The sequence below is a fragment of the Gymnoscopelus braueri genome, assembly GCF_963280865.1.
Source record: "Gymnoscopelus braueri genome assembly, chromosome: 20".
NCBI lineage: Eukaryota > Metazoa > Chordata > Actinopteri > Myctophiformes > Myctophidae > Gymnoscopelus > Gymnoscopelus braueri.
Window position 1 is genome coordinate 6,050,228 of NC_137622.1, and position 14,012 is coordinate 6,064,239.

Below are 14,012 nucleotides of genomic sequence, written 5' to 3' on the forward strand. Positions count from 1 at the left end.
TATGACAAATTGGCGTTGTTATGCAGCATGGCAACGGTTTGTGCTGTATGTGTTGTCAGAGCAGCTGTCAATAAGGTGGTGCAGGCGTTGGAAATGTCTGTAGACGTCATTAGAGAAACAGAGGCAGAGGTTTATATTGAGTGGGTAGAGGAAAACAGAGTACAGCCCCCCCCACCACCACCATCGGAGGCCCAGGTCACCATCTAGCACCAGGACACACACTAGAGAGCCACCACCCACACAAGCCATTTACCAAGCAGTAAGCATGAGCAGCGAGGTCGACACACAGCCACCTGCTGCTGAAGTGGGGATCCCACTGAACAAGAAGCTCATCGCGTCAAACGTTTTGGGCACAGTGAAGTGGTTCAACGTCAAGAACGGATTCGGTTTCATCAACAGGAATGACACAAAAGAGGACGTCTTTGTGCACCAGACGGATATAAAAAAGAACAACCCAAGGAAATACCTTCCCAGCGTCGGAGACGGAGAGACCGTGGAATTTGACGTGGTTGAAGGGGACAAGGGAGCGGAGGCGGCCAACGTCACCGGCCCAGGAGGTGTTCCGGTGCAAGGGAGCAAGTACGCCGCCGATAGGAGTCGCTACAGACGCTACCCCCGCAAAAGGGGCCCGCCCCACGTCGGAGACTTTCCGGACAACTACCGGAGCATTGGTGACGGTGAATTCGGCAGCGGCGGTCACGACAACGGCAGCCGCGAGGGTGCAGACAGCGCCCCGGAGGAGGCAGAGACGCCGCACCGGAGGCACAGTCGTCGGCCCCAGTACGCCAACGCAACACGAGGGGAGACGACCGAGGGAGGCGAGAGCGACGAGATTCAGAGAGCTCCAGACCAGGGCGGCCAACCAACGAGGCCGCGGGACCCAGAGGACGACAAAGATAACCAGGAGGGTGTCGAGGGCGGCCAGAACCAAGAGCCCCGCCGCCAGCCACGGAACTTCAACTACCAGCGCGGCCGCCAGTGGTCGAAAAAGTACTCAAATTTTTTACTTAAGTAAAAGTATAAATACTGCAATGTAGAAGTATTCTGTTACAGGTAAAAGTCTGAATCTAATCTCGCTGCAGGCCGTTCACCGTCAACCTTTGTATGCACACTGCCAGTTTTTTTTTATGTAAATCAATGGGGCTCCGATTTGCCTGGAGCCTTTCCCTATTTTGGAGCCATACATAGTTATGTAGATATGCCATATAGATATGTCATGCAAATATACATCAGATTACAGACACAGAATACTGACTTCACAAGAAGTCCGAGATTCACATGGGAGTCACGCTGTTCCCATGTGGATCATCGAGATCCACATCATATCTTTGTCAATAAGGAACACCAAAGAAAATCTAAGCATTAAAAAACATGACTAATCCTCATTAGCATTGCACCATGTAATAGACTCTATGCACAGCAGCCATATTGTAAACAAAATTGGGTCTCTTCCTTACTTCCTTCACAGGTCTTACCAATGAAACAGTGTCAGGGTACCGATATTGTGCATGTTGGCTCACTGCTACACCAGTGGGTCTCGAAGTGTGGTCCAGGTACTCTCATGGTTCCTTGAGGGGGTTCCAAATGGCCCATTACGGGTGTGTAACTCTCAGAATTATGGGGTTAATTATTATTGAAATTGAAATTAAAAACAGTTGAGAACCACTGTGCTAAAATAAATGGAACAGAGTCTTAATTTAGTATAATTGATGTAGCTCGGGTGGTAAAGTGCCTGCCCACCACCGCAGAGGTTGTCGGTTCGAATCCAACGTGGTGTTTCCGGCTTTGTTGAGCGTCTATACGGACACAATTGGCCCGTATTCGGGGCGGGGAGGGTGATATCACTGCATGTATTCCTACGGACTGGGACGGCACCTGTCCGCAGGCAGTGTTGGGCGGGAGGAGTAGAAAGAAGGCTCTACGTCCTCCCGGTGGGGGCTTCGCACTGGCAAGTGAGTAAGTAGGAAGTGAGTAAGTAGGATACAACAGCAGTGACAACACACAGATGTGTGTGGGGAGGAAACAATGCATAACGACTAAATTGGGGGGGATGGGTAAAAAGCTCAAAAAATTATAGTATTAATCTGTATAATTGGTAAGACATGCATGAGAGGAAGTAAGGAAGAGGCACGGTCAACTTCCAGAGCCTTCAGCTATGCAGACCTTTTTTTTCCACTTTTTTTTTTTATGTGATGGGGTAAGAGTAGATGTTTGGTCCTAAGTTTTTACAACCTAATCGTTTTCAAAGAAAATAATTGTATTTGTCTCTGCCAGGCCGAAGGCGTGGTATAGACTATTTTTCACCCTGTCCGTCCGTCCTTGTCCGTGTGTCCACGTGTCCGTCCATCTGTCGACGGCTAATCTCCAGCAGTGTCGACCCGATTGACGTGAAACTGTGCACACATACTCCCTGGAGGTCGGTACACAGTATCTCTATAGTCCTTAAACCAAACGGGTCTTTCAGAGTTTTCATATTCCATCCTGATTGGCTAAGATTGGCTTCCAAAGTATGCAGGAGTGGTCCGTTTTTAACAAAATGCCCCAAATCATGAACACAGCATGCAATTGCCGTGAAACCTTTCACGCACATTGCCACTAGGCCAAGGAAGAAATGCCACTCTCCATTTTTTTTAATCAGCCTTATGGTGGCGCTATAACAGGCCGATTTGTGTTTTTACCTACTGTATAACTGGATATATAGGCGTGAAACCTTGCACGCACACTCCCTAGAGGCCAAGGAAAACCTCTGCCCTGCATTTTTCACATGACCAACACTAGGAGGCAAATTCTTGCAAAACACATTTCTTGATATTACTCACTCCTATAGATTTTGTCCAAACATCACAAAAATTTACAGATTATCTCTGTATAGTCATGTGATCAACAAGGATCGGTCCGATTTTTCTTATTGAATCCTGATTGGCTAAGATTGGCATCTACAGTTAGCAGGAGTGGCTCGTTTTGAATATTTTATTTTATTATTATGTATTTTTTGCCACATAATAAAGCATCGCATTAGCAGATGTACAATTTTTTATTCTTTTTTTTACTCAGATCTTCTCTTCTGGGGGTCCCTAGCACAAAACATTTTCACATGGGGATCCACGGCCAAATACATATCCATTTGGGGGTTCTTGACGTGAAAATAGTTTGAGAACCACAGAAATACCATATGTTTGGACCATAGTGCCGTGCCGTCTGTGTCTCACTGGCACTGTCTGTGTCATACAGCTCTCAGACACGCCTTCAAATCCACAACAATATCACAGAGACAATAGGAAGGCATTTCTCTTGGCCGGCGTGTATTGGCAGTGGTGTAAAGTAGTAGCCTACCGAAGTACAATTTTGAGAAAGGCCTACTTTTACTTTACTGGAGTATTTCCAATTGTCGATACTTTTACTTCTACTCCACTACATCTCAGAGGCAAATATTGTACTTTTACAATATTGTACTTTTACTCCACTACAATTATTTGAAAACTTTAGTTACTAGTGTGGTATCTGAACAGTGTGCAAGTTAAAACATATTAAGAAATGATACTAAAGCTAAAGTAAGAGTAGTAATAATGTGACAGAGACAGTCTAACTGTGTGACCTATTGTTTACTCAGATCCTGGCTAGCATCTGCTATTCAGCCTGGGGTGACATCTCCATTGTTTAGCTAATCAGGTAGAGAGACAGTAAGTCTACCATGTGTTTGGTCAACAGGTGGGGGGGGAGGCTATCATTGACCCCCACCCCACATGCTAATGTCAGCTATACAGTGTATAAAGAAGTGACTGCAACATTATTAGTGAGGACACTCTCACACGCCGTGAGGCTGTGTGGAGCACAGGGCTCTGACCCTGGCTGCTTCTCTGAATGCTGTTTGTTTGATGCTGAATAAACACACTGAAGGAACCTGGTAACCTGACGTCTCTCTTCTCCTCCACTTCTTTATTACCACCAACAAGCCTGCTAACCTGCAGTTTAATGCCTCATAATACACGACACTAGTTACTTTGAAGATGTTCTGACATTATAAAACATACATTATAACCACTATTTTATACCTAGGCTATTTGAAAATAAATAGCCCATCTACAAGCTCACAGCGCGTCGCATCGCGACGCATTATGAGCTTGTAGATCGGCTATTCAAACATTTAGTACTTTTATTTTTGGTACTTTAAGTACATTTTTAAACCAATACTTTTGCACTTTTACTCAAGTACATTTTGAATTCCAGACTTTCACTTGTAACCGAGTACTTCTACATTGCAGTATTGATACTTTTACTTAAGTAAAACGTTTGAGTGCTTTTTCCACCCCTGTGTATTGGCAACAGCTGCACAAGCCTGGGATGTCATTAGAGGGCTGTGCTATTGTCATTGTCGCCTCATATCCCTCCAATGATCTCCGATAAGGCCACGGCTGCCAGAGACATCAGCTGCCTTCCGAGCAGCACGAGGCTTGGTCAGGTGAAACGCGGCGAGCGCTAACGCAGGCATCTGTATGCGCCGCCACGCTCGCCTTTCATCAAACCTAAACAACACAATTATAACCTCTAACTGGGATTTGATGGGTCCTTATGTAGATGCTTACCCTGTGCTGTTCGCTCGACAAAACACACAACTCAGCAAGCGCTGATTGCTAGCAGCAGCAAAGGCACTTTATTTATTTGATTTTATTCTAAGTTGGATGACTCTGCATGTATTTGTTTATTTTATTCCAAGTTGGATGACTCTGCAAACGTTAGCCATAAACTGACAGATCTGGGCTGACTCGCTTAGCAACAGAAGTTTTTCGGAAAACAACGGTGGTTTAGAACAGTAGTTCTCAAAAATAGCAGATGTACAAGCTTGTACATCTGCTATTTTTGAGAACTACTGTTCTAAACCACCGTTGTTTTAATTTTTGAACATTTTTGGAAAATCTCGAAAGTGTTGAAAAATATAGATCTTTTCAAGTCTTCTCTTCTGGGGGTCCCTGGCACAAAACATTTTCAGATGGGGGTCTGCGGCCAAATACATATCATTTTGGGGGTCCTTGGCACGAATGATTTGTAGAAAAGGCCTCAGGTCAAGGTCAAGTGTATTAATATGTACCAAGCTGGGCAATGTATGCTACAGCAGACCCACATAGACATGGACATGGTCACAAGATCCAGATAATAATTATAGTCAGTAAAGTAACTGTACATTTACTCAAGTACTGTACTTAAGTACAATTTTGAGGTATTTTTACTTTACTGGAGTATTTCCAATTTCCAATACTTCTACTCCACTACATCTCAGAAGCAAATATTGTACTTTTACTCCTCTACAATTATTTGAAAACTTTAGTTACTATAGGTACTTTGCAGATATACATTATCACATTATAAAACATACATTAACCACAATTTTATACCTAGGCTATTTGAAAATAGCCGATCTGTTGTGAGCTTGTAGATCTGCTATTTTCAAACATTTTAGTACTTTTACTTTTGGTACTTTAAGTATATTCTGATACCAATACGTTTGGTAATGTTGTCACGCAACGATATGATTGGACGGTCATTTGCAACCGGTACGGACTGCATATCGGCACAATGCACATTCACCATCCTACACCATCGTACAGAGCTATCGCATTGCTGTGAAGGGTGCATGCAGTCATCACATCAAATGAACAGCAGCAGTGCATTTTGACAGATAATATGGACTAGTCTGTATTACCACTGCACATGCTGGTATATCTTTATCATTTTTCTTTGATGAAATATGATGCCCTTCGACGGAGATCTGTCATTTGCATCTGTGTGACATTTCACGACTGAGATAAGACGAGCTGAGAAGCGGGAGCCCTCATGGCTGATGTGAGTGAGCAGCCATGATGGATGCGGTCACTCAAGAGAGAACTCACGCAAATAACGTGACAACGTTTCGATGTCAATACATCTTCATCAGGTCATCACTGTATGTACAGGCAAACTAAATAATGATAAGAAATGTGCTCCATTGTCTGTGCGAGGCGTTGTGAGCTTGTAGATCAGCTATTTTCACTATTTTAAATCATTTTTAAAAAGTAATAATAAAATAAACGGTTTTGGACCCGGTAGCAACGATAATCAAGAATATGACTGATTACTGTGAAAGATCGGCCAGGACTGTCTTCTATCTATATTAACAATAGTTTAACCCTTTGCAGCAGAAAGTGCAGTCAAAGTCTCAAACGACTTCTTGTTCATAATAATAATAATCTTATTATTCTTATATAATAATCTTGAATAGTGTTGCAACCTTTTTAGTGAACCAGCCGGAACCATTTGGCACTAACAGAAAAGAGTCTCTTGGAGGCACCTCTGGGGTTTCAACCCCCAAACAGTGCAGAACATTGTAACTTTCTACTATCTCCAGCAGCAACCAATGCGATGTGAGCTCTTTTCAAATGCTCACGTTGTGAGGGGAAAAATGGCATCCTTGTTGCTTTACAGCTGAAACGCTGAAATATGTGGCCGTATTTCTGTTGAATGGCAGCTCGCACAGTGGACCGAGGGCAGAACAAACATGTGGCATCGTGCACCAGGTTCCATGGGGGAAGTGAAAAGGACTGTTGTAGTGTTGTACTCAAGATTTTTGTGAAGACGTTAGGACGCAGTGTTCCGGACCGCTTTGGACCCATGTGGACGTAATGTTGACATTGTATGCAGGGAAGAGGAAATGCCATTATGGTGGCCTTTTCTCTGCCTCCATGTCACTCACAGACGCACATGCACACACGCACACGCAAACGCGCGCGCGCGCACACACACACACACACACACACACACACACACACACACACACACACACACACACGCACACACACACACACACACACACACACACACACACACACACACACACCTGTGTGGAGTAGATGTGACCGTACAAAATTAGGTGCCCACGATGTGACTGTGTGTCCCCCCTGTCACTGTGGATTACATTATTCTATTTGTTTTTTATTATGTATAGTATCACTTTAAAAGCTTTAGTCTGCTGCTGTTGTGTTGATTCAAAGGTGGTAAGGTGGTGTATTAGTAGTCTAAAATCTGAGTCTTTAGTCTCCTGATGTAGCTGTGTGAACACACACCATGGTCGCAACACTTACAGCGTGCAAACAAAACAAACTTGCTCTGAGTGGCAGCGAATGGATTGAAATGAACGCCGTCGGTGGCTGTTTAAATGCTACTGGAGGGAAATATTTGTCTGTAATATTTATCTGCTGGTGGATGGGAGCGGGAGCTGGCTCCAGCTCAAACAACAGCACGGCTGGCGGGAGACAACAAAGAGGATACAGGACTACCTGAAGAGGCCTTTTGTGTGCGTGTGTGCGTGCGTGCGTGCGTGCGTGCGTGCGTGCGTGCGCGTGTGCGTGCGTGCGTGCGTGTGCATGTGTGCCTGTATTTATGTGTAGGATAAATGGAATCCACCCAACAGGCTGGCAGAGGTTTCCCCTCAAGCTGGCTCCACTGTTTGCCAAGTATGGATGGTGCTAAAGGTCCCCATTAGCATACAGGCTCCCAGAGCCCTGGCCTCAGCACCCTCTCTGCATGTTAACTCACTATTTGACTTCTCTGATTGAGGAAGTGTCTGACAGACTAGAGACTATACTGTTATTTGCACTACGTGGAGCTAGTTTGGAGGTCTCTAGGGATTAAATGAAGTACAACTTCTGACTTCTCCTTCGGTTAGTGCTGGTAGCACCTCACCACCCACCTAACTGGTTAGTGCTGGTAGCACCTCACCACCCACCTAACTGGTTAGTGCTGGTAGCACCTCACCACCGACCTGTAGTCTCGCCAGCCAGACTGTTGACTCTCACAATGTTCAAGCGCTTCCGCTATGCAGTCTGGAGCAACGGAAGCTCTGGTCATTCAAAAATATGTTTTAAATATCTTTCAAAATGTATTTTCCGTGAACGTAAATGACGAACAGATGACAGCTTTCTTTCTCGGCTTTCAGGATGTGTTGTTCCAGACTCTATAAACTATAGCATTCGGAGATTAGTGCTGGTAGCACATCACCGGGGATAACCCTACAACAAATACATAGAGATCTAATCATGTTGAAAAGTGTGACATATACTGTACACGCTCGCGCACACGCGTGTACAGTATATGAATGTATTGTATTGACAACACCAACACACAAAGTACCAGAAGCCCTTAATGAAAGGCCATGTGGATCAACTACTGTATGCACACCACTAGGTTATCTTGTTATGGCTTGCTTTGAACATTGACATTATATTAACTTTCTTAAGACGTGGGCCTCACCACTCAGTTATACGTTTTTTGTATTTGCTTCTCTCCTCATATCTCTCTCTCTCTCTCTCTCAGTGGTAGTCTACTAAGGGAGACTAAGAGCAGAAGCTCTTTAATCACTCTGCGAGAGAAGTGAAGATTCTTCTGACCCCACTTTCTATGCCAGAGCCTTCTCTCAATCCAATTCCTCTGGCTTTCCCCAAAAAAAGAACGTCATTAATCAAAGGCGTTTACTCTCTAAACAGTGTTTGTCAGCATAAAGAACCCACAGTGTGCCACCAAGCCGCCCCTTATTAAAGGATCGTGCAGATGCTTAGGAGAAGGAGGCTTATTTGGAAGAAGCGCACCAAAGTCCCTCGGGTGGGGGTTGGGGAGGGGGTGACGGCGGTGGATGCGGCTCCGCTGGTGGTGCTGGGGGTGTATTTATGCTCCCCCACCCCCGTTCCCCCGTGTCTTTATGGGACGCCTTTTAACAACAGGCTTGACAGTGTATTACAATAAATCCCCAATGTGGAGAAGGGAGGATGGGAAGACGGGGGGAAGAAAAATGCAGGCATCAGCATTCCTGTTTGGGCCACAGTGTGATGGATTTGGCTGCCCATCCCCTGTTGGCTCTGCCAGAGAGAAATCATCAGGACAGACAGGCAGCGGCTGACAGCTCGTCCCTGGAGTGCCCCGCTGTCCGGGACCGATGCTATTGCAAAGATTCCTTCAAGACCTTTATTGTTGCATCCAATTATACAAGTATAAGAGAGTAAAAGTCTTGGGTCACACTACTCCACTCCACACAGGTGTGTGTGTGTGTGTGTGTGTGTGTGTGTGTGTGTGTGTGTGTGTGTGTGTGTGTGTGTGTGTGTGTGTGTGTGTGTGTGAGTGCATGCGTGCGTGCGTGCGTGCGTGCGTGCGTGCGTGCGTGCGTGCGTGCGTGCGTGCGTGCGTGCAATATCATGAATATAAATTTGTGAGTGCCTGTGTGTGGGATGTATTTAAATAGTATAAACCAGTGGTTCCCAAACCGGGGGTCCTCAAATTATTTGGGGGGGGGGATGATTAACATAATGTGCAACATTGTTTTCTCACTCAACAGTAAACAAACCAACATCCAGTATAAGTGTATACAGGGTACCTGCACATTTCTTAAGTTACAATTCAAGGACTTGTAATACCTTTTTAACGTCAAATTGTTAAATTTTACATAAATAGACAAACATTGTGAAAATAGCCGATCTACAAGCTCACAACGCCTCGCTATTTTCAATATATTTGTCTGTGGAACCGAGTCAAACTAAATGTAATGCCTACAATTCCAATTGCTTGTCAGGGTGGGGGAGGTTCCCCAGTTCAAATATGATAAATTTGGAGGGGTCGCGGCCTGAAAAGTTTGGGAACCCTCCGTATAGACAACGTTTAGAGCGAGTAATGTGTTGTGAGTGTGGATCCTGCCACAATAAATGTGCATGTTTTACATGATGTGTGTGTATGCACAGCTAGTGTGTGCTGCCTTTTAGGTAAGTGTGCGTGTGAGCCTGCTGGTACAGGCCATGAGGCTGTGGAACCGCTTGCCAGATGGTAGCAGTTGAAATATTCTGTGGTTTCTTCAGAGATGATTGGTTGAAGTCCTCAACTGCGATGACAGGGGCCTCTAGCCCCGTGTTTACCAACCTGGGAGGCTACATCTTTTTTTCCAAACAAAAAACTAAATAATTTGGGAATTACCCACCAAGAGGTGATTTGATAGAGTCATGAGGGCCTATAGGCTCTTGTTTGTGGTGGATGAGCGGAGTGTCACAGTACTGCCATGTTGTTCCACAGCCAGGCTGCATCGCTCAAGAGCAAGCATGGCAGTAATGAAAGCCAAAATGACAGCAATAGCAGCGGCCGCTAGACCCCCGCAGCCTGGGAGGCTGGGTGGGGGGGGGGGCACACACCAGTGCTGCGGCCTCCATACCGTGTCAAAGGCTGTGAAATCACTTCATCCCTTTGGTTTGTACCCGGGGGAGCGCAGGCAGCTCAGTGGGGGGTGCGGATAGATGCCTTTGAAAGCTGAGGGCTGTGACTTAGTGTTGAACTTCAAAAGGTGTCTTCCCGGCCACCGCCGGTAATAAGGCGGATATGAGAGTCGGAGTCAGAATATGGGCGGGGGGGGGGGGGGGGGGGTGAGAGACAAAGGCCAACGTCTGGGCACTAGCCCCTCACTGCTCCCTGGTATTTGAGACCGTTGGGTTTGCTGTCTTATTACAGGTGCAGTTCCCAAGGGACACCAGCTACTCTCATACACTTCCACGGACTGACTGACTGGCCGAGGACATGAAATACATTCCTGTGCACTGCCTGTTTGAAAACAAGTACACTATGACAGAAACCTGCGTCTACAGGTCCTTGGTTGCCATCCACATGGCCATCTTCAGAAGCCTGTGAAAAGGAGTTTACTTGTAGATTAGCCAATATAATGGGGAAATGATTTTTGCAGGGGATTTGATTGAATATGTATCCTTTGAATGATACACAATGCAAAAGACCATTGCCTTTTTTATTGAAAGCCGTACTTACATTTTTCTCCATTTGCTTGTCATTAGCAGAACTATCCAAACGTTTTCAGACCTTTATTTAAGTCCCTCTCGCATGCTCCTGCTAGAGAGACAATCTAACATATCCTTCCCTTGAAAGCTCCTTCTTCTCTTAAATCGGCCCCAAATCCTTATTCAACAGCCAGCATTGACAGAAGGAAATTAGATGGATATCCTTTTAGCCTCGTCGTTGTGGGGAAAAAAATTAATTAAAAAAACATCTCTGGCTTCCCCACATGGGATTTTCTCACTCACTCGGGCTGTCATCTGACAGGGGCGGCCCGAATAGAGCGATTGACAGGCAATTACTGTTTAACCTGTTTAATCCCACTGTTCACATTTGTGACCACATGTTTTGTTTAGTTTATTTTAATTTAAAAGTAATAACACAGTTAGAACCATTAGAGGATGAGACGCTGGAGTTGGATTTTAAAGCCCCTTGAAATGAGGGGATATTCACTGCCGCCCGTTTTTCCCCTTTCCTGTTTTTATTTTTCAGAGCTCTGTTAGCGTGCTGCAAACGCAGGCTTCTCAGGCAGCGAGTGTGACTGTCTTAGTCCGACATTTTGTTCCTTTCGCCGCACGATGTGGCTTGTGCAGCTCAACGTGGCCTGGTTTTTACTTCGGTTTGGCTTTTGCGGCTCAAACGTAGTAATACTTGTAATTTAGTTTGGCTTTATTTGTCGGCTCGAAATAATTGCAATATCGTCTTTTACAGCACAAGCGTTAGCTTTCGAGGCTTAGCGAGGAAACACTTCTCTAGAGAGAATTTCAAGCCAATTGGGAGAAGGGAAGTTTGAATGAGCGTCCGGGCTTCAGCATGGTCTACAGCATCTACAGATCTTGCCAGGGGGCATTCTCCCATAAGCGAATATTGAAGCGAGTAATATGATGAAAGAACGTATCATTCATTCATGGCAGTGTGAGTGGTAAAGTCCCAACATTGCTGACCTCAGTGTGGTTCATTGGCAACCTAGCATCTCGGTTTTTCATTACTCTGGCACACTGTGAAATCATGAGTGTTCATTTAACTCGTAGAGTGCACAAATGTACATTTGTACAGTCTCAGAGTTGCGGGTCCATTTTGTTCCATTTGTACAGTCTCACAGTACGCTTTAACAGCGGGCGACTCTCGGGCGATCGCCGGGCGACATCGTCCAAAAGATAAAGAAAATCCATCTTTCATCGCCCCCCCGCCCGCTTCGCCCTATCGCCAGTAGTTGCCGGCTCTCATAGACATATAATGCACTTCCGGAAAATACTATCCTGAATCGCCCGCTGTTAAAACGCACCGTCAGAGTTAAAGGTCCATTTTGAGTTAAATGAACACTGAGGTTGTTCTGTGTAGAGAGGCAGTGCACTGGACGAAGACTCTGTGTCATCAGTCGAGTTTAGGGCCAGCAATAATTTGAGAAGTATTAAAACAATTTTACAGGAAGAGCAACGCCCATGCAACCCATGATGCAAACGATGACATCGTTTTGAACTGTGCTTTTGATAGCCGAGAACAGAAAGCAACGGGAAGGCATATTAGTCAGACGTGAGACCGATAAGGAATGCCAGAGGAGAGAATCAGAACTTGGGAGGGGAAGTCATGGCTGCTAAGGCACTGGGCAGGTCATCAATATGTATATTTATACACAGTTATAGCCTGTGCATGGTCTCCCAGCCCCTCCCCTCATTTTAATTGATGTGACCTACGGGGTACGGGGGCATGTCCTCCCCATTGGAGGACGTGCTTCAAAGCATCACAGCGGTCATTCTGTAAGTGGACATTTTTGGAGGTTTCTGTCTTATCCTCATCTTCATCTTCAGACTCTGTCTCGTCTATATCACTCCGCTCGTCTTCAACAATAACGTTGCCTGAGAGGAGCTTCATGACCATGTGCAGGATCAGAACAGACCAGAACATGTGTAGAAACAGCAGCAGGACCAGCAGGCCGTTGAAGAAGTAGAAACCGAAGAAGGGAGGGTACAGGGTCAGGGGATAAACCAACGTCATGTGGATGATCCAGAATGGGAGGATCACGAGGCGTGTGGTGATGAAGACAACTGCGAACAAGGTGAAGAACAAGTTGCAGGTGTTCCTCCAGCCTGCGTAGTTAAGCATCTTGGCTGCCTCCATCAGATAGTCTGATGCATCGTGCACCAGCATGATTATAGTCCCTGCCCGCAGGTAGTTCACCAACCAGGAGAAGCTGATGAGGACAATAGTGGCTACATGGTGAACTATCTGTTCCTTAAAATCTTTGCGTTTTACATCTGACGCCACACTGAACACCAGTGACATATAGAATCCCAGTTGAAGCATGTAATACCAGTACTGGGAAGTAATGAGCGGCATTCTAGGAAAGTCTTCCCACATCAGCTTCATATCATGGAGCCATGGTTTATCAATAAGTACTGCCAGGCCAGCAAAGAAAGCAACAAGGTAAAATGTAAATCTCCAACTGGCTTCAAGGAACTTCTTGAGTTTGCTTGGTCGGTCCTGGTTTCTCCGTCTCCTGAACCATCTCTGGATCTGTCGTGCTGACCAGCCCGTCTGCTTGCTTAGACTCTCCAAACAGCTCTGAGAGGGATGTTTCGAAGAGTTTAAAAACGAGGACTCCAGTGTTGGATTTGGGATTGATCTGACACGCTGTTTGTCCTTCACCCCAAGTAGAGTAGCAAGTGGAAGAGCAACCGTCCTCTCAAATATGTGTCTGCTGACGAGGAAACACATAGCGATAGGGATGGTGGCCCATAGGTCTCCTGCTTTAGGAAACACCTTACCATCATGGTCCTGAAGATCAGCCCAGCCAATCCCGGGAGGAAACCATATCCAGTCCTGCCAGACCAACTCACTGAGACGTGACAACATCCTCTCTATGTAGTGGTATATGCAGATAGGATGCCTGTCCTGCACAACGTTGCGTGATCGGTGCTGCTATATCTGCCGTTGATTTCCTCAATTTATCCTTGTCGGAAACCGCATGAATTCTCATACAGATCTCGCCATGAAATAGGATTGATGTCCCGGTTAAATCGTATGCAATCCGACGTCCTTTCTTTACAGATGTCGACTTCTCTAATCCCAGGTTTGCTGTATGTCTCATTTAAGTTTGTGTTCAACAGGACTGATGGCGCAGAGGTTTAACCGAGGTTTGCTCAAAATTTTCCGCATCAGTATATGTACAT

The 14,012-nt window shown here is 45.6% G+C and overlaps 2 protein-coding genes across 2 annotated transcripts; one reads left to right on the forward strand and one right to left on the reverse strand.

Moving 5' to 3' along the window:
* Positions 1–265: 265 nt before the first annotated feature.
* Positions 266–4,527, forward strand: LOC308076412 (Y-box-binding protein 1-like; the record flags this gene model as incomplete). The annotated part of the gene is made up of 3 exons (XM_080416644.1): positions 266–990; positions 1,083–1,102; positions 4,406–4,527. The coding sequence occupies 3 exons, from the start codon at positions 266–268 to the stop codon at positions 4,525–4,527; spliced, it is 867 nt and encodes a 288-aa protein (XP_080272770.1).
* Positions 4,528–12,513: 7,986 nt separating this feature from the next.
* Positions 12,514–13,695, reverse strand: LOC308076414 (ceramide synthase 2-like; the record flags this gene model as incomplete). The annotated part of the gene is made up of 1 exon (XM_080416647.1): positions 12,514–13,695. One exon carries the CDS (start codon positions 13,693–13,695, stop codon positions 12,514–12,516), a length of 1,182 nt encoding a protein of 393 aa, XP_080272773.1.
* Positions 13,696–14,012: the final 317 nt, after the last annotated feature.